This window comes from Vicugna pacos, chromosome 3 (assembly GCF_048564905.1).
Source record: "Vicugna pacos chromosome 3, VicPac4, whole genome shotgun sequence".
NCBI lineage: Eukaryota > Metazoa > Chordata > Mammalia > Artiodactyla > Camelidae > Vicugna > Vicugna pacos.
The window spans coordinates 83828276-83853195 of NC_132989.1; the positions used below are offsets into that span (position 1 = coordinate 83828276).

Consider the following 24920-nt stretch of genomic DNA (forward strand, 5'->3'; position numbering starts at 1 on the left):
CCTCATAGAGTTTTAAAATGAATAAACATGGATGAAGCACTTCAAACAGTGCCAAGTGTGCGATAAGCACACAATAATGGAACCTCCATGACCACCACAGTCATCACTGTTTCTGCTGCTGCCGCTCCTCTTCACGGAGCACCTCCCCTGTGCTAGGTACTGCGCCAGGTGCCGCCAACACATGGCCCGAAGTCTCCCACACGGCAAGACACATAGTCTCCACTGCGCAGATAAAGGAACTCTTACAGCGAGATTAAGGGACTTGACTAAGAATCCACGGTGAGTGGGGATTCTGAGTTTCAAAACCAGGTCTCTCTGGCTTCAAAGCCTTGTGCTCTTCCTGCTAGTCTCTGTTGCTTGGTAATTTCCTGTAACATGAAAGTCAAAAAACAGATGAAAACAGCAAAATACAACTATGTTTCTAGTTTCGGGAGGTAACAGTGTTGACTCATCTGGAGTGAGACACCTGGCTGTACAAGGCTGCTACGGGTGCAGGGAGGGAGGGAGACCAAGGAGGTTCTAACTGCTGCTTCAATAATCGATTCTTCACAGACCTAACTGCAGCAAATATAATAAAATATTACCATTTATTAGCCACAGGTGAAGGTTTTATATTATTCTATAATACTTTCCCTCTGTATTTTTCTGTATGGTTGAAATATTTCCTTAAAAATAAACATGTGGTACTGAATTATTACTCTCTACATTGTGGGAGGCTTCATGGAACCAAAGTAAAATAATAGAGGACTGGGGAGTCCGGAGATTCAGAGTCAAATCCTAACTAGGCCATTAACCAGCTACATAGTCTTAAATAATTCACAACATTTCTGGAGTACAAGAACTTACAACTCCCAGGAGGAACATTCAAGGAAGGAGAGACCACAAAACATAGAGTTTAAGGTTGTTGTTTTTTTATTTTTTTTTACACTGTAAACATTAACTTTTCTAGCCTTCTTTTTGTTTTTCATGAAAGAACTACAAATTTCTCTTCCTTAAAAGACACATAACCATTCGGCATATTTAAGTGTGATGAGTCAAAAAGATCTGAAGTATGCCAGAAATGAGAAATGAAGGCTGGTGGTGCTCTGGCCAAGTCTCAGCTCCAGTCGTGACAAGTTTCCAATCTGAATTCTAACTTCCCCAGCCCAGGGCTCTCTGCAGCCACACAGCATGCTTTTCCCATAATCTGCTTTCATAATTTCAGAGACGCTTAATCTGTGTCAAATCACAAAGGCGATGGTTTACTTTTTTTTTTAAAAGGAGAAAAGCTGGGATAGTGTAAACATTTAATGAGTCATTCTGAGTGCTAATCTGAAAACACAATTACTGTTAAAATATTTTTGCTTTTGTATTGTTAAAAATCATAATGTTCTCAGAGAATGCTTGCAATTTAGCCAATTAATACTCCTTATTTAAGTAACATGAGTCAATGTCACTGCAACTTATTTACTTACTTTTTTCATTTTACTTTTAAGATCTACTCTCTTAGACACAATTTACTCTTTAAACTGAAAAACAGAAACAAAAACAAAAAACCCAGTGACTCAACTTTGGTGAATTACATCTGGTGTTCAGGCTATAAGCCTGACATATTTGGGTTAGACAACATAAACATTTTATATGGAATGAATTGTAACACCGTACACTATGTATTTTGTTTGTTACTTACTTCAGGATTTTAATACACAGCATTATCCTTCAGTGGGCTGTACAATTAATCTGTCTAATCAGCAAGTATAAACCAACCTAGCATACACTTCACCTCCTCTTACAGAAATTACTCTTACACAGTCTGCTAAACAAGTGGAAAAGCTGGAGACAATTGACGCCTAGCAACATATTAAGCCAAAACACCACAAATGTGCCAATTAACTGCAGATAATGGCTATGTGAAATTCTCAAATGAAATATTTTACTTCTGATACTGGTGTATTTGCTAGTGTTCTCGTTTTCAACCTTTCATAGAGAGGAACTACCAAAAAGTATCACATGGTTTACTGTGAAGTAGGTATCTGGATCTGCAGGATAACCTTAGGAATCTCCCCAAGTGACCTATGGCCAAGCTGTGACCAAACAATCTCTGTACTAATATCCCCAGTAGATCCTCAATCCCCTTCAGTTATTCCTTGGAATCATTTCTTCCTAACCATTTGCTCACCCATTCCTATTCCTATATATTCCATATATCCATCTTAAAACAAACAATAAACCTTTGGGCCAGTGAATACATTAAAATAATGGAAAGGTTTTGAAGCTTCCAAAGTGCTGAATCATGTTTTCGTTTCAGTTTTATTTTGGTTTTATTTTAACTGGTTTTGGAGGCACAAGCTCCCTCTAAGAATATTAGCCACCCTAGTTAATCCACTGAAAGATGGGACCAGGAGTGAATCTAACTTCTTTGTTTACTGTCTGTCATAAACTACCTATTGGAGTTAACTATAGCACACAGTTGGAGAAACTAAGAATTCAAAGTGAGACAACACTCTAGGAATGGAATGGGAGGGAAGAAAAAATATCTTCATTCAGTAGGTGGCACTCTTTCCTTAAAAATGCAACTTAGGCAACTACTAATATCAAAGATGTCATCTGCCCTCTAATCACTTGAAAGAGAAGCCACAGGAATTCTGATACCCTGTCCCAAATATCGTCTGAATCATTATTTTCTGTCTACCTAAAGGTCTTCTCATTTCAATGGAATTCTGGAGGTGTTCATAAATATGCCAATTTCTTTTCACTGTAGCAAAAGGTACAATTTAGTAGAACCAATTGCATTTATTTTAAACTGGCAGGTTTTGACTTATAATTTAGCCTGGTATATATGCTTCAAAAGATATTCATCCTAACTATTTTCCAATTTTAATGAGTTATAAAATAATCTGAATGGAAATGGGACAAAGGACTGTACCTATAATATGTAAATTATGTTATTGTTTTATTCTCGTTTTAAGACATAACAGCAACTCTTTTTTTCAAAAGCATGCATGTGAATATTCTTTGTAACCAGAAAAACTTTGACTCAACTTTGACTTCATTGTCATTCTGGCTGATACTTAACCTCAAACTTTTAAGTTGAAAAACAGAAACAAAGCAGGCAATTAATAAAATGTGAGTTTATCAGTACACAAAGGGAGCAAAACATAAAAATAAAACTTGCCTGGTTTTCCTTAGATATATCTCTTGGTCTCAATACCCTGTAGTTCCTACCTCTTCACTCAAGTTCCAGGGTCACCCTTTCCTTGGAGAAACTATCCCAGATGCAGCCTTGGCCTTCCGCATTGCTCACGGCCCCTCTAACTCAGTCAGGCGTGAGGAAAGGTCTTCCTCTGCCCTAACTCAGCAAACAGCACTCTGTTATAATGGCTTCTTACTTATCTGTCTCCCACATTTGACTAAGGTCCTTGAGGGCAAAAGTGGGTCTTAACTTTATGTTCCCGCCCTAGCAGAAAATCTGGCACATGGCAGATACTAAATAAACATGCACTGAAAAAAGGAACAGACTGATCTTTCCCCTCGGGCTGTGTTTTACTTGAGAACAAGGCCTGTGTCTTACTCATCCACCACTTTACAGCAGTGACTCTTAATGCTTGGTACTTGTACATGGCAGGTTGTGAGGAAGCAACATCCTTCCAATATGAGTCTCCAGACCAGAAAGATCTCTAAGATATAAATAAGCTTCACTAAGGCCCTTATATAAACCAAGTCCCCACCATTAATTCTAGGGGCACTGCAGAAAGAGAGAGGAGCTGGGAATACCAGTAAAAGTGACAGATTTCATCCCCAGTAAAACATTAAGAGATGGTCAATAAGAGAAGCCCCAAACTATGAGCCTAGACACATGTATTTCAGTGAAAAAAACACTATCCCATAACTTTGGAATTTGTCCGTGTCTTTAATTTTGTTAATGCCTATTGATTTTTCTGTAGCTAATAGAAAGAAAACATCCTGGAGAAAACCCCAAAAGATTTCGTGTCTGGGAGGGGAAAGGCAGAAGCCACAAGACTACATCCCACTAGGAAGCAACCTGAGTGGGAGAAAGGGAACTAGCTGAGGGGGTCCGTGATTAGGGTGCCTCCAGGGAAGGGACAGCGCTAAAACCCCAAATCCAAACTCCTCACACCTGGATTCTCCTAGTTTGGGGGAAACAGCTGGCAGGATGCATCTGAAACCACATCATAAGTATGAAAAATAGAGCATCTACTTTTAGAATGTAAATTTTGTTTCAAGATTTGGGAGAGGGGTGCAGTGATAGTTCTGTGTTAAAAATACAAGTATGACTAAAAGGTAAAATTCAAATAATTAAGGTAAACTCTGAAAACTAGGGACTTGAATCAATTTTGTTCAGTGTTCCCCGGAGGGCAGGCTGCAGAGCAGGCTCCTGGGTACTTTCTCTTCAGCAGAAGTTTGCTGAATGGATGACCAGAACATAATTTATCTATGGCACAACCACTAGCCACACATAAGTAATAAGTCACCCTCTACTTGAAGCAGAGATAAACTGCATTAACTGCCAAGTATCAGCAATATCTCTACCAAGAAAGTCTATCAGTTATGCAAGATAATGAACAATATTTATAGGGCTATTTTCTAAATATGCCCTAAATTATTTTTCTAAAAAGAAATCATTTAAAAATACTGATGTTTTATTATTACCAAGAAAGTATTCTTGGATCACCTCCCCTGGTTTATCACCACACCACGCCTTCAACATCAAAATCTGACTGGCTACCAGTCAGGTATGCTCACACCCAAGTTAACACGGAACCTGGACAGTATTTCTGTGCAGTAACGACAACTGACAATTAGGAAGAGGGTAGAGAGATGCAACAGCCACCAGAAGGCTTCGACAGAAAGCAATCTTCTGAACACATGGACCAGGAAGGTCACTTTAGTGTTCAGGTCATCCTAAGGGAAGGCCACAAAACATGAAAAAAAACGTGCAAGTAGAAACCATGAAATGGGTTCCAAGAACACTTACAACCACATTTTTGTGAAACCATAATGCCTATGAGAACAGGGATTTCTGTCTGTTTCATCACTGCTGTATTCCTAGTGCCTGGCATGTAGCCAATTCTTTATAAATTTCTTGAGTGTGTGACTATTTTGTTATACCATGAGCAATAATAATTTAAACACAGAAAACTCCTACCAACATCTTCTATAACCATGGCAAACTTTCAATCACAGGCTGGCTTCCTAGTCACTATGTGGTCAAGTACCTTCCAAGCTCCCTCGAGAAATGTCAGTATTTCTGAAAACCACACCCAGTAAAACTCAGGTTTTAAAAACCGACCTTGCCTCCTCTCTTTGCTCCATCTCTTCAGCCTAATGAATATTCTTCTATCTTCTTGCCTTAAAACAAAACCCAACCAACCTAACCCCCAAACACTTCTTTACCTTTGCAAATCCTTGGGCTTCCTGCCTCTCTTCCCCTCCATCCTCCTCCAGCTTCTCAAGAGGAGTCATGCTTCCTCACCACCCTGTCATCCCTTAAGGAAGCACAGTGGCTCCAACGTCCATCATTCCACTGAAACTGTTGGTCTTGAGACAGTCCCTGCTGCTCTTGGTCCTGCCCAGTGGGATAGCTACTGCTGACCATTTTCTTCTTGGGTAAAATTCTCTCCTTTACCTCTCAGGTGTCATCTGTCCTGTAGGTTCCTCTCTGCTCTCTTCCAGGAAATCCTGGCACTCCTCAGAGGGAGAAATCTGAGCTAGAATTCCCCACCCTGCTTTCAGAGGTATGGATATGAGCCTGGGCCTACCTATCAAGGAATTAAAATTGCCTATTCATTCCTCATCCTTGGCAATTGACTCTGAGCAACTCAAGATTCAACTGAGCAAAGCTGTCATTAGAGAGAAACACTGTAAGGAACCATGAAACCTGAATCCCAGAGGTGGAATCACTATCAGTAAGACATAAAACTAAACATAGTTTACTTTCTGCAAGTTGTTTAATTAAAAGCTGTATATAATTATAATACATATAATAAAATCATTTTCGGGAGTCTGACACTGAATCATTCTGGATTTTTTTTTTGAGGGGAGTCAACTCAACATTTTTATTAAGAGGTCTTTCTTACAAGTACAACAGTGTTTCTTTCTTCATCTTTTTCCTTCATTGCCTACCCTAAAAGGACAATCAGCAGGCAGCATTTATGAAGATGTCCTCATATCCAGTATATACAAGAATGCTGTCAAATCCAGGTAGAACCTACAGGTTATCCCTCAGTTTTCTCCAAGAGCGTCTCTTGAAACTAGTTACCAGTAATCAATAACTCACTAGAGAACACAACTGAATTATCTTGTTACTCCCCCAGCTCTTATCTGGGGATCAGCTCCTAGCACAGTAGTGTACACACAGTATGTCAGTAAACATTACTGAGTTTGAAGAGACAGTATAAGTTTCCATAAGCAGTACATATATAAGATTTCTGGGACAGCAAACACATTACTATTATTATTTAAGAAAACAAAATAATGGAATATTAGAGACATAGTTAAGGGCACAGATATTTATCTTGTCTTAAAGGAGATTTCAGTTTTACCTGAGTGACCTTTCTATAGTTAAACTCAAAGATAATCTCCTTTGTTGGAAAGGCATAGAGTCAGGGAGATTACTGAATTCTGTCAGAGCCAGTAAGCTCTTGTAATTATTAAAGAAGATGCCTGCTGAACACAAATAGAGATCCCATACTTGATAAGCGGGCATTCATTAACTTATATTACTAGCAGAGAACAAACATCAGTAAGAGAACAAACAAACTGAAGTTCATTTAGGCATAACTTCATATTGGATGCTGGCCCTAGAAATTAGTATCTTTACTCAAGTTAGTAAATAGGCACAACCAACAATCAAAACACACCAACTGAAAGAATGCTGAAGTCTGAATTTAGCTTTAATTTAAAACCACTGAATGAAATGAAAATCACTAGCTATTTTTTTCATGACCTATTTATAAACAGCTCTAATAGCTATGTTTAGATGTAAGAAGTTTCAAAATGCCTGAGGTACCTGAGGCAGCTACCTCAGAGCAGGCACTAGGATGCTCAGGTGTGAGCCCAGGAAAAGGGGAAGAGGAGGGAGTATGTGTAGACATAGAGCAGAGAGCATCAGGAGTTCTGTTTTGTTTTAATTGAAGCACAGTCGATTTACAAGTGTTGTGTTAGTCTCTGGTATACAGCATAGTGATTCAGTTATACACATATGTGTATGTTCTTTTTTGTATTTTTCACTGTAAGTTACTACAAGATGTTGACTATAGTTCCCTGTGCTGTACAGTAGGATCTTGTTATCTACTTTATACACAGTAGTTAGTATCTGCAAATTCCAAACTCCCAATTTATCCCTCCTCTCCCCCTGACCGCCTCTTACTACTTCACTTGGCTGGAGAGGCCCCCTAACTTTTCTGAGGTATTCCCACCAACTGTAAAATGAGAATGATGCCTATGCCACAGGGCGAAAGCTCCCCAAGTGTTAGCAATGACCACCTCTATTGCACATGCACTCAAAGCACATCTCCCATTGTGGGCAAAGGTCTGCGCATTGAAGAAATTCAACCGAATCTGCACCCTGAACCTCTGTTCTTTTCTGACAGAGTAAACACACTGAAGCCTAATTTTGTGTTTACAACTGGTCTTATTTTATAGGAACTTCACATAACAATGAAAAATGTGAAAATGTTTCACTTCTGTTTCCTGCATATTTTGGAAGATCTAAACATAATTTTAAAAATCATCACCAGGTATGATTTTTACTTCAATAAAAGCCAAAAGAAGGAAACGAATAAGATGATGAAATCTGTGCTCTGATGTAACTCAAACCTATCTCCTGATTTAAAAAAAATACAAAAGTATGCATAAAAGAGTACAATCTTGGCATCGAACTGCCAGGGTTCACACCCAGGCTTCACCTCCTAGTAGTTGCCAAGTTAACCTGACCTCTCAGGGTCTCTGTTTTCTCATCTGTAAAATGGGAATAAAAACTGCACTTATGTCACAAGGATAGTACAAGGGTCACCCAATAGTACGGGGTCAGGAGTCACCCAATAGTATGAAGACAGGAAGTCAGCCTGGAGTAAAAAATATGCAGGTAATCTGACATGTAAAGAAGACTTGATCACAAATACAAACACTATCAGTGTTCAAGAAATAATTTATAAAATGAAGTTTATTTTTAATAAAGAACACAGAAATACAGGAAAAAGTGTGAATGCACTGGCTCTATAGGAACATTACTATAGCACAGAATTCTGTGTAAGTTGCTCACCAAAGATCCTGTAAAGACAGGTTCCAGCACAACCTGCCAGTATGGAATGAAAAGTCAGTACTAAGCAAGACTTGTGTGTGTGTGTGTGTGTGTGTGTAGGCATTTGGGGAGGTAGCATGTGTATGTGTAGGGGGCTGGGGGCATAAGAAACAGAGACAGAACTCAGAAAAAACAATTTCATCTTGGCTCAGTGTATGGCCAACCATATTCTCTTCTTAGATAAGAAATTTCTACTAATTTGTCTTTAGTAATTAAAATACATTCAGTATTTTGGGGAACCTTTAACAAGAATAAAGCATTATATTACATAATGTAATTCTGAACACATTTCTTTTGCAAGGTGTTGTATTTAGAGATAAGCTGACTTCATACTCTACTGGTTTTCTATATTATCACCAAAACTTGGCCCAGGAAATAAGAGGGAGAAGAGAAATCAAGAAGTTCTTGAGTATAAACCTTTCTCTTTGATGCAAAAACTGCCTTTTGAATGTAAGCCCAATAAGGGAAGGCTTTGTTCTCATATGTTTTGGGCACTATTTAAAACTCTCCTAGCAAATCCTCTTGCAGTGGAGGGAATGACTATCCACCTATGAAACTGCAGGATGATTTCAGTTTTCATTGTGCAAATGATGGTCTAGCTACCTTATTTATTCATGACCAAACCTGTAGCCAGTTATCATAATCAGTCACAATAGGCTGGAAGAATGGTGCTAAGACAACCAAGACTCAGAAGGACTTTGCTTTCTTATCACAGCCTTGTCTGGAAATCATGTGTTGTTAGCATGCAGTAAGTGCTCACAATACCTGAGTAACTGATCCCAACAATCAGAAATGGAGAACTGCATGGGTTTTGACGGAAGCAGGAAGGGTCAAATATCCTTCACTACTAGGAATCTAAGACAAACAGTAATTACTGCTAGATGTCCATGTGCTCAGCAATGAATTATGAGCAGCTCAGTTCTATGTATGCAAATAGTGAGGGCAAGAGAGTTCTCTGTGAGTATGCTTCCAACTGGTATAACCACAATGATTAAATCAGTTTAAAAGTTCTATTCCAAAATGACTTGAAAGTCAGATTTTCTAGAATTTGAGCCCCAAGTGATTGGATTAAAAAGAAACAAAAGATTCATAGTGAGATTCATACTTTTCAGTAATTGCCAACTCTGTACAAATTATGTGAAAAGAACCCCCTAAATAGAATCAAGTCTAAATTTTCACAACTAGGAAACAATACAACTAAGTGTCACTGAAAAATGCATTTTAAAAAGTTTCAGTAAAAAAAAAGTATGTATACATATGTATATTTATAAAAAGGTCTTTATAAACATAGGAAAAAGTCAAAGGATTGTTTTGCTCATTAGAGGTTATCCCTAGGGAATGTCCCTTCCTTATACAATTAAAGTTGAGGGAGAAAAAGACAGTTCTTAACAGCAGTAAAGTTACCAAAAATTAGACTTAAAGTTATTTTCAAAACTGTGCTCTAAGTATATCTGCTAAACACAAACATGCAAATGACCTTGCCCTATTTTCTCCACTTTGCAAAATACTGTTCTCCCAGCATAGCAACATGCTTTTAAAAGATTAAATATTTTCTCATCATTTAATGTCAGTTAACAAATATGATTTCTCTTTTCTGAGCCTTCATTCCTTTTCATTTGTATTTCTCTTTATAGCTGGTACCCATGTTTAAAATTCCAGGAGTTTATAAGTTCAAAAAAATAATTGTTTCAATAATTAGAACTAAATTTAGCCATAAGAAATAGTTTTCAAATGAAATTTTTGGAATTTAATCTGCCAGAGCTTGCAAGGAACCAAAAGATTATGTAAGCCAACCTCTTCTTTTCATAGATGAGACCTAGGAGACCAGTCTTAGGTCCTCACAAAGTCATGAGAACCCTGATCTTCTATTGATGACATGCTTTCTCCCACATCAGGTAATTCTGAATGCTGCATTTTCCATTATTCTCAAAAATAATTTCAAAATAATAAGGAAAAATATATGGCTCTCAAGATGATGTATAATCTATACAAACTGCGTCTGCTGAACCAATGGTAACTAGTAAGGTAACTGTGAGTCTCTTTACTTCATCCTCATCTGTACAGTCCAAGGGTTAAGGAGCAAATCTTCACAGTTACTTGCAGTGATGTTATTGACAGTTAATGTTTACTGAGTGCTTCATTAACTTGTCTAATCCCCACCACTCACCCCATTTTCAAGATGAGAAAGTTGAAGTTCAGAGAAGTTAAGTGACTCCCTCAGAGTCCAATGGTGGTAAGTGACTAAAAGGTCTGACTTCCTGAACCCAGCTCCTTATCACTACCTTGCACTGCCTCTGAAATGTAATCGCGTAGTTCCAAAACCACATTCAGGAACAGAATGGCTGGGATTCATTTGCCTGAGAACATTTCCCAATCTGTGAGCCTCTGAAACCCTGGGGAACTGTTGAGAGTGCAAGAGCCACAGCTCCCAGACTGTGGCCTGACTGTCCTGCACCAGCTCCCATGTGACTCCTCCTTGGGCCTCCTGACCCACTTCCTAGAGCAGTACAGTTACCTGTCAAACTACAAAGGCTTTTTATTTTGCCCTGAGCAGGGTGATCTAAGGATTGCCAAGGGGAGCAACAAGGAGGAGAGGGCTCTGCATGGTTCTCTGGCCAGAGCCAGGAATTTTGTCCCCTGGCTTGGCTGCTGAGCCCTGTCTACACCCTGCTCTTGGTCCAGACAGAGCTACCTGAACTACTCACAGTCCTCCACATCAGCACACAAGCCTCCCGCAGACTTCTGGGCCTGTGTGTGTTCTCCACACACCCCTGCCCCTATCCCGAGGCCACAAAACCTCCCTGCAAGTCTCTTTCACCTGTTTAACCCTTCTGTGGTCTTCAGGACCTGGTGGACCTCCCATTTCCCAGAAAACCCTCCTTACCCACCTCTATTCCCAGCTGAATGAGGCCAGTACCACCCTTGTCATCAAGTAGACTGTTACCTTGTTCAGCTCTTTCATGGGCTTCATTCCTGCTGGTCCCCCAGCACCTTGGTGCCTGGCTCACAGCAGTCACTCCAAGAGTGTTCTTGAAGGCATGACTCTGCCCTTGTCAGGAGTAATGACAGCACTGACAGTGGGCACTCACCCTGGCATGTTTACTACCCTGCCCTTTCATTTTCTAGAAAGAACACCCACAGACCAGACAAAAAGATTTGGAATGACCCCACATCAGATGTGCTTGTTTTCCTACAACCCATCAGCTCCTGTGGAGGCCAGGCAGCTGATACAAACCTTGTGATGGACGTGTCTAGGCCGTGACCAGCTCTGTGCTTAAAGCACTTGAGCATGTTTGTTCTCTGACTTGAGATGGTCTTGGATTATTCTGGATGACAGCAATACAGTCACCACCCCCCAACCCAGCCATAGCCACAGGACACTGATTCCAGGACCCCTTGAAGATAACAAAATCTGCAGCTGCTCAAGCCCTTATACTGTAAAACTGTGCGGTATGGTTCCTCTGGGTTCCCAAGAGCTCTGCAACCACAGACACTGAGGGCAGACTGCAAGCTGCCTGGCACCAAAATGTCATCCTGAAACTGCACCTCTGAAATTTTAACACATATCAACAGAGAAATCTGACTCACTTTGCAATAATGTATAACTTTTCATAAACACTTGTTCAGTAAGGCATGACTGCATATGCGATTACAAAGGAAAAACTAAAGAGGTTTAAAAGTGGCAAATCTAACTTAGGAACTTTAAATCAAAGAGTTCAGCAGAATTTACAATATAGTACTGACTTCTAGAAATAGCCACATTTATGTTTAGTAGAATATCAATAATTCTTCATTGCAAAGGGACTAAAACATATTTTTTAAAAATCTCACAGAAGAGACAAAATGATTATTCCAGACATAAGAAACAACATTTAGCACATTGAGAAAAAAGGGCAAACTGGGGAAACAAAAACGAGACCTTGGCACTGAATGGCTGGAGCAGGGTGTTCTGGAAGGGGAGCTGAGAGGGGAGCAGAGCCCATTATCAGGAGCTTCTGAGCTACAGTAAGGAGTCTGGACTTTATTGTGAGGATGAAGAAAAGGTTTCATGGACAGAAATGTCAAGATCGGCCCTGCATTGTAGAAGACTCGCTCTAACTGCGGTGTAGAGAAAAGACCAAGAGGACACGTCCGAAGGCGGGAGGCTGGTTAGGAAGAAGACCTGCAAGAACTGGGATGAGGTGACAGGTGTGACCCTGGGTTAGCAGTTGTGGGGGTGGATTCCAAGGCTAGCGGACAACTGGCAACAAGAGAACTGGAGACTGATTGGATGCTGAGGATGAGAAAGCCAGAGGAGGAAGAGCATACCAATTAGGGAGATGGTGGCAGGGATTACCAATGGCACCTCAAAGGACCAGGAGATGTGAAGGGGAGGATGGAGAAGCTGAGAAAGTCAGGGATTCAGTTTGGACACGTGATGTCTGCAGTACCTGGCAGAGCTGTACCTCCTGGAGAAACTATCCCAGAGACAGTTGGATGCAGGGTTCTGTCATTGAAGCCGAGACATTTAGGCACCAAAATATTAATAAGAATAATTCAGCAAAGATACAGCTAATAATCTTCCAGTATATCTTATTTTCTTTAGTAAATGACTTTCTTTAAGAATCTTTGTACAAAACTTGAAATGTAGTTATTTAGGAATTTAGACCCTTGTTGCAAGAATAAGATCTGAAATAAATGAATTCGGGAACTTTCAAATATTTGAAAATTTAGTATGTGATAAAGCAGATACTTTTCATCAATAAACAGTGCTGGGACACCTAGTCAATCATTTGGAGAAAATAAAGTTAGGGCCCTATGTCACCCTTAAACTTCTGATGGATCAGAGACTAAAGTATTTTTTTTAAACCTATAAAAATATAATTAGAAAAGGCTGGATAATCTTGCAGTAGGGAAGAATAATAGCTATTACCTATACAGTGTTCACCATGCACTGTTTTAAGAACTGCTCAAACACTGTCCTCACAACAACTCTGAAGTAGTACCTTTATTTTACAGTTGAAGAAACTCAAGTGCAAAGAAGTTAAGTAGCATCCCAGGTACCCTGCTTGATAGTAGTGAAACTCTGACTAGTACTCGGGCATCTGCACTACACAGCACTCCCTCCCTAGAGGGCCAGTCTGTAAGACCTGAACACAGGAATAATAAAACAAAGAACTGAAATTTGAAGACATATTTAAAGCTTCTTTATGAAAAATACTATAACTGAAATTCATAAGTCATAACACAAAAGTGGAGGAAAACAATTCCAATAATGTGAGAGCTAATATTCTAATATACAAAGGATGCTTAAAAATCAGTAAGAAAAACAATTCTCTCTCATGTGTGAAAGGAAATGCACAAAAGGAGCTTGGAATTTTTAATAAACACAACTGTAATATGATGCTAAAAAGCTAAGAAATGCAAGTTAAAATAATAAATCATCTTTCATCCACCACATTAGCAAAAATGTAAGTCTGATAACATCCAGCGTTGGCAAGAATGTGGGGCAATGCACACTAGCATGTACTGTGAGGTAAATGTACACTGGCACAATGTTTTACAAAGCAATTTGGCTATATGATAAAATTTAAAAATATGCATATCCTTTGACTCGGCAGTTTCACTTCTGAATATTTACTTAACAAAGCCAAATGCACAAACGTATGAAAATGTATATACAATGGTAGTAACTGCAGCTTAATGTAACAACCAAAAAGCAAACAATATAAATGTCTAGAAACAGGAAACTGGTTAATGAGACGGCCGAATAATGGGATAGGATGCAGTTATTAAAAATGGCAGCTCTACGTTCATCATTAAGGTAACTAATAAAATACTATTGGGGAGGGTATAGCTCAGTGGTAGAGTGTGTGCTTAGCATGCATGAGGTCCTGGGTTCAATCCCCAGTACCTCCCTTAAAAAGGTGAACAAGTAAAACTTAATTACTTTCCTCCAAAAAAAAAAAACAAAAAAACTTAGAAACTACTATTAAGAAAAAAGCAAACTGTACAGCAGTCTATGTAATACGGTCCTTTGTTAAATGATAAATACATAAATATTTAAAAAATTGTTGTTTCTTTCAAAAGGATTGTCTAATTATTTTATTAATGAAGTTTAATTCTATAAATTCTGAATCCCAGAAAAATCATAAGGACTTGTATAGGTGCCAGTGTACCACAATAACTGAAACATTTTCAAAGTTCAAAATAAATTTAGATTAAAACACTAAAACTTTTTTCAAGAATATTAATATCTATATTAATATGTCACATCTTTTTTACAATCCAAGGTTCAGTGAAAAACAATTACCCATGAAGAATTTAAGAATACCAACTGAAATCCAGAAAATCCAATTAATTATTTTGAAAGAGAAAAAAGAAGAAATGTGAAACATCTGTGTCAAAACACTCAACATCTTAGAGCATGTAAACATTAAAAATACTTTCACAAGTAGCCATTTTATTAAACTGAAAACCCTGCAGTAATTAAATAATTTGGTCAATGGTACAAAGCTGGAGATTACTGTCTGACTCCTCAGTCTAGCCAGGAAAAGGGTGGTACATGGTGGTGGTGGTGGTGGTGGTGGTGATTAACTATTAAGCGTTTTTTTTAAAATGCAAGGTATAAAACAACTCAGGCCAACAAATAAAGAAGAAAGATTTTCCCACACAGCCAGTCCACAAGACATTTCTAATGAGCAGCATGTGATTTTATGTAATTCTAAAGAATGCTTCATTTATTCAGCATCATCAAAGCTACAGGACCACCTCTTCCAGATAATTTAGATGTTTACCCCTCTGAGGATTGAAATACTTTCTACAACTATCATGGATAGAAATCTTCCTTAACACATTAGAAGCTTTCTAACTTAGTTCACTGAGTAGATGGAAACACGATAACCTTGCAGTAACAAGCCACAGTCGTCACCACATAAAGAACAAAACCAGTCATATAAACTTGATCACTCTCATTTTACAGATAAGGAAACTGATGCTCAAAAAGCAATGTTGGAAAGTGCTGTGATTTAATAAATTTATCATCTTAGAGGCTATCCAGGTATGTGGAACTGAACGTTCCAACACCAGGTGGCCCCCAGTTGCAATATTTAATGTCCTCTTCTCTCTTCCTCTCTCCTCCCTTCTCTGTCAGGTCTCTACCTATATTCTGCCTTCAGGGAACTATTCTCTTGCTCACACTGGTAGCCCTTCTAATTGGCTGCTTTCAACTGCTGAGTATTAGGGACACCGAATGGAAAAGACTGCAAGAATAATAATTTAAATAAATGTCAGCGAATCCTGAATGAGTACCCTTGGAACTCCTCTTAAGTGTAAAATCAAAGAACTTCAAAGCGCAGATTTTGTTACAGGCCCTTTGGCAGCTAAGAGCCTTTTTCTCTTACTTCTTAGTGCTAAACCATGTTCTAGATAAGGGAGGCTGCCAGGTATAGTTACCGCCAGTAAACTTTAAAACGTTTTCTGTTACCAGGGTTCCTGGCTCCTGAAATCTCATATAGTACGTGCCTAGCAAATCTTTTCTTTAATGCAAATGTGAACTATTTATCCCAAGTTGAATTATTATCAATAACACAAATTAATATATTTTGGATACCCTAAAAATGGTATCCTAAGTTTGGATCACATTCTGAGAACTTGAAAAAAGGAATCATTAAATTAATGCATAACACCTTCATCTGTATATTTACTCACACAGAAGCGCACACGCACACTCAACTTCCTAGTAACAGCCGAAGAAATACACACACACAGCAGACACTTCTCCCTGTGGTAGATCATCACGCAATAGAGCTATTTCTTCTGTACCACATTAAGCTGTCCTCCTTCACCTGAGGTACCTGGTGTGTCTAATAGTCCAGATACCTCCCAGTGAATCTATCGCAAACTGACAATGTGGAAACATCAACCATCTAGGCTTTTGCCATCTAACCCCATCACAGCTAGGTCCTAGACTAACTACATCTGACCAGGCAAAAAAAAGATGACCCACTAGGTTGAACTTGCCATGTCATTATTACCCTCACCTATTTATTCAACAAACATTTCCAGAGTGTCTACTTGCTAGGTGCTGGGTCCCTACCCTATCACAGGCTCTGCCCACTCAGGTCTTATAGTTTCCTGGGGAAGGCAGCTAGTCACCAAATAAGATAAATGTAAAATCTCAACACTGACAGTAGGAGCACGGTGCTACAAAGCCGGTCTAGGAAATCAGAGAAAGAAGGCTTCCCTGAGGAAGAAGCATCAGTGAGCAAAGATCTCAACACTGAGGAGTGACTCAGGACTGGGGAAAGTGCTCCCAGCAGAGGGAGCATGCCATGCCCGCCAAGGCCCTAGGGCAGGAGGTGGTATGCTGAGTCTGAGGAAATGAAAGAAGGCAATCCTGCAGAACAAGGGCGAATGTGATCTGAGATGGGCCTGGAGAGGCAGGCAGGGGCCAGGCCAGGGAGGGGCTCCAAAGGACATGCTAAGGATTCTGTGGTCTTGATCCAAATGGAAAGCATTTGAAAATTTAAAAAATCAATTTACTTTTTTGAAGGAAAATTGTTATAATCAGATTCACATTTAAAAATGATCACTCTGGCCACATAATATGGAGAACAGATTGGAACAAAGAAACTAGGAGACAGGGAGCAAGTTAGAAGGCTACTACATTAGTCCAAATGAGAGATCATGGAAGCCTGGACTAGGGATGTGATAGCAGGTCAAATCACCAGCCTCTGATGATGAACTGAGTAAGTCCTAGGTTCTGCTTCTGCCATTTCATGAGCAGGGAACTTGTTAGTAAGACAAGGTGTAGGGAAAATCCTGTTTGGTTTTAGATATCTGAGTATGGATGTGTCATGTAGACAGTTAGGTGTGGTGTTTAGGAAAGGTCATGGCTAAGAAAATAAACTCTGCAATAATTTGTGAATGGCCAACGATTGATCTAAAGGCATTAATGATGGGGGCGGGGGTGGAGGAGACAGAATGACAGAAGGCCTAGGCCTGAGGATATTCTAATAATTAACATTCAAGAGGATGATGAGGAGCCATCAAGGAAGGGTCACCAGGGTGAAGAAGAAAATCAGGACGGCTCACCTATCAGCCCAGATAACTAGACACTCAAATGCCAGAAACTCAATTTTCTCAGTATTTGACAGTGTACACATGACTCCAATTACTTTGTAACTACACAGTTATTAAACTAATTATTGTAAAGTTTACATTATATAAAATTGATCAAAATTAACCACTACTTGCTAAATACCAACTACTGCTACTAAACATCAAGCAATGCACAAAAACTCTTAGCAGTTCCTGCCTTCAAAACTTGCCTTAAGTTAGACTATGATTAAAATCCCATCACAGTAAGTGGTAAATTATGAGTTAGTGTATCTTCCAATACATTTATTTAACAATAACCATTTTGGGAAAATTAATTCATCCCAACACTCATGGGCACCCAATATTCATGGGTGCGTGACATTAGTCTAGGTGCTAGACAATGACATAAAGAATAAACAGTTCTTTGTTAGCAATTGATATTTAGTACTCAGAATGCTGTAAGACCAGTTATAGGATTGGTTGATTCTATTATCAGTTAAATGATTGTTCGTTCAGGCAATAAAGAAACATAATGGTCATGTCTGTCTGTCAAGAGTATAACCTCCACCCACCACCCAGTATCTGCCCTCTCCTCACTCCACATACACTTATCATCATGCTTACATGTGATAAACTTAGTTAGCGCACTAACTACAGCCCCGTGTAAGCTCCAGGCACTTCCTCCAGTCTTCAAGAGGTCCGAGGGTTTCATTAATAATTCCCAAGTGACAGACTGTACTTTCAGAAATACACGCTTGGTGGGTCTTAAGAACGTAACAATTCTTGGCAGTCTACAACCACTCAATGTTTTAAACCAAACTAACCAGACCAGTATTTCAAAGGCCTCAATCACTAACAGTACAGAACTTCTTTCCATACCAAACATACCTAAACCAACCAGGATATGCCATAGAGTAAATGAAGACCAGGATATCTTCTTGATTATCTTACACCCTAGAGCATATTTTACATCTCCCAATGTTGTTTTCTTAACTAGCTGAGTTGCTGTTACTAATAATAAAAGACTAAATTTTAAAATCAGCCTTGGCAGACACTGAGTTTCTTGCTCCCATACCCTCATTTTAATGTTTTCTTTCAAAAAAGAAAAAAAATCACATCTGAACCTGCAATTCTACATTATTTCTCTTAAAGAGTACAGGCAGAAATAGTCTGAAACTAATCTGTATCTAAATTCCTTTTTCCATTGCTGTGGAAATGGAAAAGCTACAGCATATATCTGTCCTAAGAAAAGTGAAAGAGACCAAAGGAAAGGAGCAAAAACTAGGAGACCAAATGTATAAGCAGAAAACAGAACAAAGCCACCACCCTTAACTGCTAACCTGGAAAGTCCATTAATCCCTCAGGAAGTTAGGGAGGCATGACTACTCACTGCAGGAATACAGTGTGGAATGTTGTGGGTGAGATTCAGAGCACTGATTTTTAATCTGGGTGCCCTTCCATATTCCCATCTCTCTTACAGCACTTAACATGGTATTGTGAAACATGTTCGTACTACAATCTGCCAACAGAAACAGAGGCTGTGCCCTGGTAATATTTTTCTCTATCACCCAGACCATCACCTTGCAGAGGTTCATAAATGTTGAATGACTGAAATCTGAGACAGTAACAAAGGGGCAGGGCCCAGCTATACTGGAATAGTTTCTCTCCATGTGTGATAATTAAGATGAATAAGTGATGCTGATTTCAGCTTCTCTATCTCCTTCCACTTATGATGTAAACAGCATAAATCAGGAAATCTAAGAAACACCCAGCACTAATCAATTGTTCTTCTTGCCTAACATAATAAGGTGATCTAAGTACAAGTCATTTATTCTCTTTGTTTAACATGATGAGATGATCCAAGCAGTTTACCTGTATTACATGTACAAGGCCAGGTTACAGAAAGCTATGTACACATCAGATACACATACAGAAAGATACGCACACACACACAGAAAGCTATATACCCATTAGGGGACAAACACTGGCAACAGCATTTGAGAGGTTTTGAGATCTCTCAATCTCTTATTGACTCCTGCGGAACAACCTCCTCCTTCAAAATCATCAATTAATCTGATTATTAATTTGAAAAAGAAAATGGAAGCAGCAGAGAATGGTGGAAAGAAAGGGAGACCGACTTGGGTTTGAATCCTAGCAAGTCTTCTGGTTGTGTGATCATGGGGCTTTAGCATCACACAAGAGTTTCTACCTCTTGAAAACAGAAATTACAATGCACTGGAAGGCTGCAGTGATGATGAAATGAAATAATACATATACAACTTGTCTGACACACAGAAAGCAAGAAAAGTGACGATATAAAAGGTATTTAAACATATCTATATGCTCAATGAACATGTTTTAGCCACAGTTAACATTCTCTTAGATTCTTGCAATAAGAACACTCAACTCGTCTCACTGCTTTGCAATGAACCATTTACTTTAATTCTGTTCCTGATGATTTCTTTCACATTTAAAAATGTTCTTAAATTATTTCTTAAAGACATCTTGGGTTGATTCCTAATACTGCACATTTCCTCACACTAGTCTTCTACCCATTTACAGTTTTAAGTAGGTGTAATTTTAGACTTAGGATATGAAAAGAGGCCAGGACTGAGGAAAACAACCAAGTCTAAGGAATATACCTGGTATGTTTGATACAGCAAAGCATCTAAGGTTATGAGGGCAATACAGCACAGCTCTTAGGCAGCCTCTGGAGACTATTACTTTTCCATGCCACGTTCTCCTGTTGCCTTCATAGAGAAATAATCCTCAAGCCAAGAAAATGGAATACGAAATGCAAAAGTTGTGCCTTCTAACTCAGAGCACACCTAAATGCCCTATATTTTTCCTTAGGGGAATCCACTCCCCACTAACAGCCTTGCCGCCCCATCATTTCTTCTGGAATGCTCACAGCAACTGTCAAGGCTGATCAGCAGACAACCTAGGCAAGCTGTAGCTGGTTCTTCTGCTCTTGTTGAAAGCAAAGAACACTCCTTTCATTCCACATTTTGAAATCTTTAAGTTGATAAGTCCGGTGACCATTTCTAAAACATGCAACATATGCTTGAGGTGCTACAGAAGATGTAAAAGAATACCAATGAACAGGGCTACTTCCTGTTTTTTGTATCTAACAAAATGGAGTTATTATAGTGTATTGGAAATAATATATTAAGGAATGTTGGTTAACCAGTCACTCTTGCCAGAACCAGATATGAAAAGAAAACAAATGTTGGCAACAATTCTAGCTCTGATATTTCTCTTTCAGAATTATATTTAATAAGGTTAATCTTTGAAGAATGCATTAATTTTCTTACCTGTTTTAAAATAGAACTTAGAGACAATTCATAACAACAAAACTTACACATTCATGTAAAACTAACTTATGTAACTACGTCTATTGTTTTATAAAATCCCCAACTTAATTTTTTTTAATCTTATTTTGGGATAATAATGTTCCTATACCTCCTCTAGTAAATAGTCATTAAATTATATTTTCAATCTAGTAGCTTCAAAAAGGAAGTGAAAGCTGAGGGCTATATGAGGTTATAAAAGCAGCCTATGAAATAGCTTTAGTTTTAAACAAAAACTAACATTAACAAGTACAGCATATCTTGTTCTTTCATGGGGCCAGCAAATTGATAGTTAGGTTTTTTTAAGTTACAAAAATAGGATGGAGTAATTATATCTACCAAACTCACAATAGCCTGTTCAATGGAGAGTAACACTGTAATTTCTCTTCAAAGACAGTAAATAGGAAGAAAAAGCCCCTAATTCTGTAATATAAGGAAAAATTCCAAGCCCTTGGGCGCCACTTACAGGCAAAAGACTTTCACTGATTTCAGTTATTACCCTGAAAAAGATGGATGGACTTAAAATCTTCTGTTTTTAATATGAGTATTATATATATAATTTATGCTACAAAAAATGTATTTTCAACAATTCCAATTTCTACATCCAAAGATCAAAAACTGAAGGAAATTATGAAATTTTAAAAATCATCCATTTCTCTTTCAAAAATACAACAGGTCTTTAAATATGGAACTCCAGACTCATACCAGTGAAAATAAAAAAAAATTTCAAAACCTCAATGTTAGATTTTCCTCCTGAAAAGTAGGAATGTAACTACTGTCAAAAAAGTAAAACGTAAAGTTCAATTGAGATTTTATTAAACTGCTTATAATCAGTGTTTATACCAATAAATTCAAATGAATTTCAACCCCACTGACAAGAAAATTGAAAAAAATCACTATTTCAAAAGGATAGGGAGTCAACATTTTACTATACATTTTACTATATTTTATTATAGTAAAACAAAATATTATTTACAGTATTTTACATTCTATAAAAGGTTATGACATTTGGGGTGAAAAAACAGCATTCTGGCTAGTGAAATTCATTAAAAAAATTATGCTGATTAACCCATTATTTCATACATTGTGCAATTATAATCCACCTCTTAAACAAAGAGGAGGGGAGTCTAAATTATAAAATGCAAAACTTAAGCATGTATTACTCAGTCCCTGAATTCTATCTGCTTCCATCTTCGTCCTCTTATTTTGAGTGGAGACAACACTGAATGTCTATACATTAAATTTACAGGGATCCTTCTTTTACTGTAGTCTGCTCATTAAGATGACTAGAATGCTGACACTTGCTAAATTATTTACCGTATCCAAAAAAACTGGTCTCATGAGAATAGATGAAATTGATTTTTCAAATTTGGGGTTTAATATTTTTATCTGGAGCTCATTTGTAGCAACAACTGCGTGCAAAATTTACTCTAGTCAAATTTTAATACAATGTGCACAGAAGCAGTAAAGTGTAGCGGAACTAACTCTTGTAAGACTAAGTTACATATACAGGTGCACACAGAAAACTGTAACAGTCACAAATCTCCTTGCCTCTCAATATTGCCATGGCACAGTGCTGACCATATTTTTAGGATTTTTGTTTGTGGGAGGAGGGAAAGGGGCAACTTCCAAGTAATCAACGAACTATAGTTTTAAACAAATAAGTAATCAAGTTCCCCCAAAGGTGCCGAATCTCTTTAGATAATTAGCCAAAACCAATGATTCCTACTGTCAAATTCGTCTCACAAGGGAAACATACATAAAGCAGTCCTTAAAGTTCTCAGAATAAGTCAGGAAACTCTAGAGAGCAACGGGTGACTATCACAAAAACATTTCCAACTCAAAATACCCATTAAGCCTGTGCTTTGCATACACTAGTCAGATTTTTTTCAAAACAAGGATTACGGATGTCACACTTAAAAGAATTTCCTTAAACATAAAAATTTCCAATTGCCACAAAAGGGTCAGGCCAGGAACTGTTGGTCTGAGCTACCTTACAAATACCGTAATGCATGATGCAGCACAGGACTGTCTGAGCCGGAGCCCACGGCACTGAGTCCCCTGGAATCCGGCAGTCGGCCGCCCGCCCGCGCAGCTGCACGGAGCAGGAAGCACCGCACCCGCGCCGCCGTCCCCAACCACGCCGGAGAGGCTGCGGGGAGCAGTCCCCACCGCTTTGAAACTGAATGGCTGACACATCCGGTCCTGGCTCTTACACCACTCCGCCAAATGCAAACTTCAAAGGCCAAATTCAAACTCCAAACAGAAGTCACTCAAGTCTCAGTGGTGCAGTCCGCACTCCCAAGAACACTTGAAGCCCCACTGGGGGACGCAATCAGAAAACCTCATGTCCTAAAAGACCGCAAGCCCAGCGGGTTTGCAGCCCGTCAGCCCGCAAAGCTTTTGACAGACGTTACGGAGACATCCACCAGGAGCTCCCTGCGGCCAAGCTCCGGGAGCGCCGCCTTCGTCCCGGCCGGGATCCCAGTACCTGCCGAGCGGCTCTGCCTGTCACGGCCGCGGGGACCGCGCTGCTTTCTCCGCTGCCCTCCGGGCCCCCGCTCGGCCTCGGGCTCGGCTCTCCACCTACCCCGCCCCTTTTTTGACCACCGCCCGCCTGCAGGCTCTGGCCTCACCTCCGGTGCCCCCCGGGACTCTCGTCTGCGGTCGCCGCCGCCGCACTGCTCCCCGCCCCCTATCCCGGCCTGGAGGCAGCACCAAGGTTCCGCGCCGGGGCTCCTCAGAGAGCCCCGATTCTGGGAGCCCCACAAAGCCAGCCCGGGCCCCCACACCTTATCTCAACTGGTCCTCGCAGCGCGGCTTGCACGCCTGTCACATGTCTGCAAACAATAACAAACTCTCCGGCACGTCCCCGCCGCGGGCCCCCGTCCCGTCCCCCAGGCCAGGTCCGGGGCGCCGCCCGACGCCCATGGGGTTGAAGGGGGTGCCCAAGGACTTGGGTCCAGGCGAGCAGCGCGCAGCCTCGCTGCGCAGATCCCCGGGACTACGTGCGCGGTGCCCAGGGTTCATTCATTGCCCTCACCCGCCCGCCTCTGAAGTCTCCACCGCGCCCCCAGCCGCGCTGCTCACCCGGCGAGGGCCACCGCAGGAGGCGGCTCGGCGGCGGGCGTCCGCTTCTCCCCGGGCTCGGCCCCCGCGGGGCTCGGGGCGCCGCTGTCCACTGCGGCCGCCGGTTCGGCAGGGTGGGCGCCGCCGCGGTTCGCGGCTCCGTGGGACGGCGGCACCGCCGCTGGCTGGAAACCGCTCCCGCCCGCCACCGCGTCCGCGGGCTCCGGCGACGGGGAAGTGGAGGAGGACGGCGGCGAGGCAGCGAGGAAAAGCGGCGGCTCCGGCAGCTGGTCCAGCTCCACACTCCGCACTTTGCGCAGCTGCCGCCGCCGCCAGTCCGCCCGCTCGCGGCCCCCGCTGCCCGCCTCCCGCAGCAGTCCGGCTGCTGCCGCGGGCGCGCTGCTCGCCTTGAGGGCCCCTCCGCCACCGCCCTTTTCGGGGCTCGCCGCCCCGGCGCCCGGGAATCCCGACGACGAGGCGCGATTCCCCGCCGCCGCCGCCATTTTCTCTCGCGGGCTACATTCGCTCGGCCCCTGCGAGGGAGGGAGGGGGCGGGGAGAGTGCAGGGGGCGGGCGGACGGGCGGGCGCTGCGCCTCCAGCGTAGGGCCGCCTGCGCCAACTGCGTGAGCGCGGCCCTTCGGGCGCCTGGCCTGGACTGACGGGCGGGCGCGCGGGGTTCCGCCGCAGGGTATCGCGAGCGGCAGGTGGAGGGGGCGGAGCCGCGCGTCCGCCGGCGAGGTGGGCTCGGACGTGGCCGACGCGGGGGCGCCTCGGGCTTAGTGCACCGCACCCGCCGCGCCGCCAGGTAGTCCCGGGCTGCACCGGCGGGAGGAGGAGCCTTGGCGGTGGCCGCGCCGCTTCCTCTCCGCTGCAATCTCGGCCCGGCTCGGCCGGAGCTCACCCAACGGGAGTTGCAGTTCGAACTTAGGTGTGTGGTGGGTTGAAGGGACAGCAGGCGAGAGGGTTTGCAGTCTGTCATTCGCACAGCCCTTTGCAGTGGGCGTCGGGGAACCCGGGCGCGGACCAACCCCTCCGGTTCCCCCTCCGCGCGGGACGCGCAGGTGGCGCCCTGGGCTGTCGCCTGCTGCAAAGCGAAAGGAACCCAAGGTTCAGCAGG

General features: G+C 41.3%; 1 protein-coding gene across 2 annotated transcripts in view; it reads right to left on the reverse strand.

Annotated features, from left to right (window-relative positions):
* Nucleotides 1-24330, reverse strand: part of MAP3K1 (mitogen-activated protein kinase kinase kinase 1) — a 66051-nt gene extending 41721 nt beyond the window's left edge. The window contains exon 1 of one of the 2 annotated variants that reach the window (XM_015240713.3): nucleotides 23824-24330. In XM_015240713.3, coding sequence (XP_015096199.3) covers nucleotides 23824-24305 — 482 coding nt within the window. In that variant the 5' untranslated portion in view covers nucleotides 24306-24330. Of the gene's footprint in view, nucleotides 1-22726; nucleotides 22933-23823 lie in introns of those variants that run through there. The other variant, XM_072958648.1, reaches the window with a different exon arrangement.
* Between the last annotated feature and the right edge of the window lie 590 nt (nucleotides 24331-24920).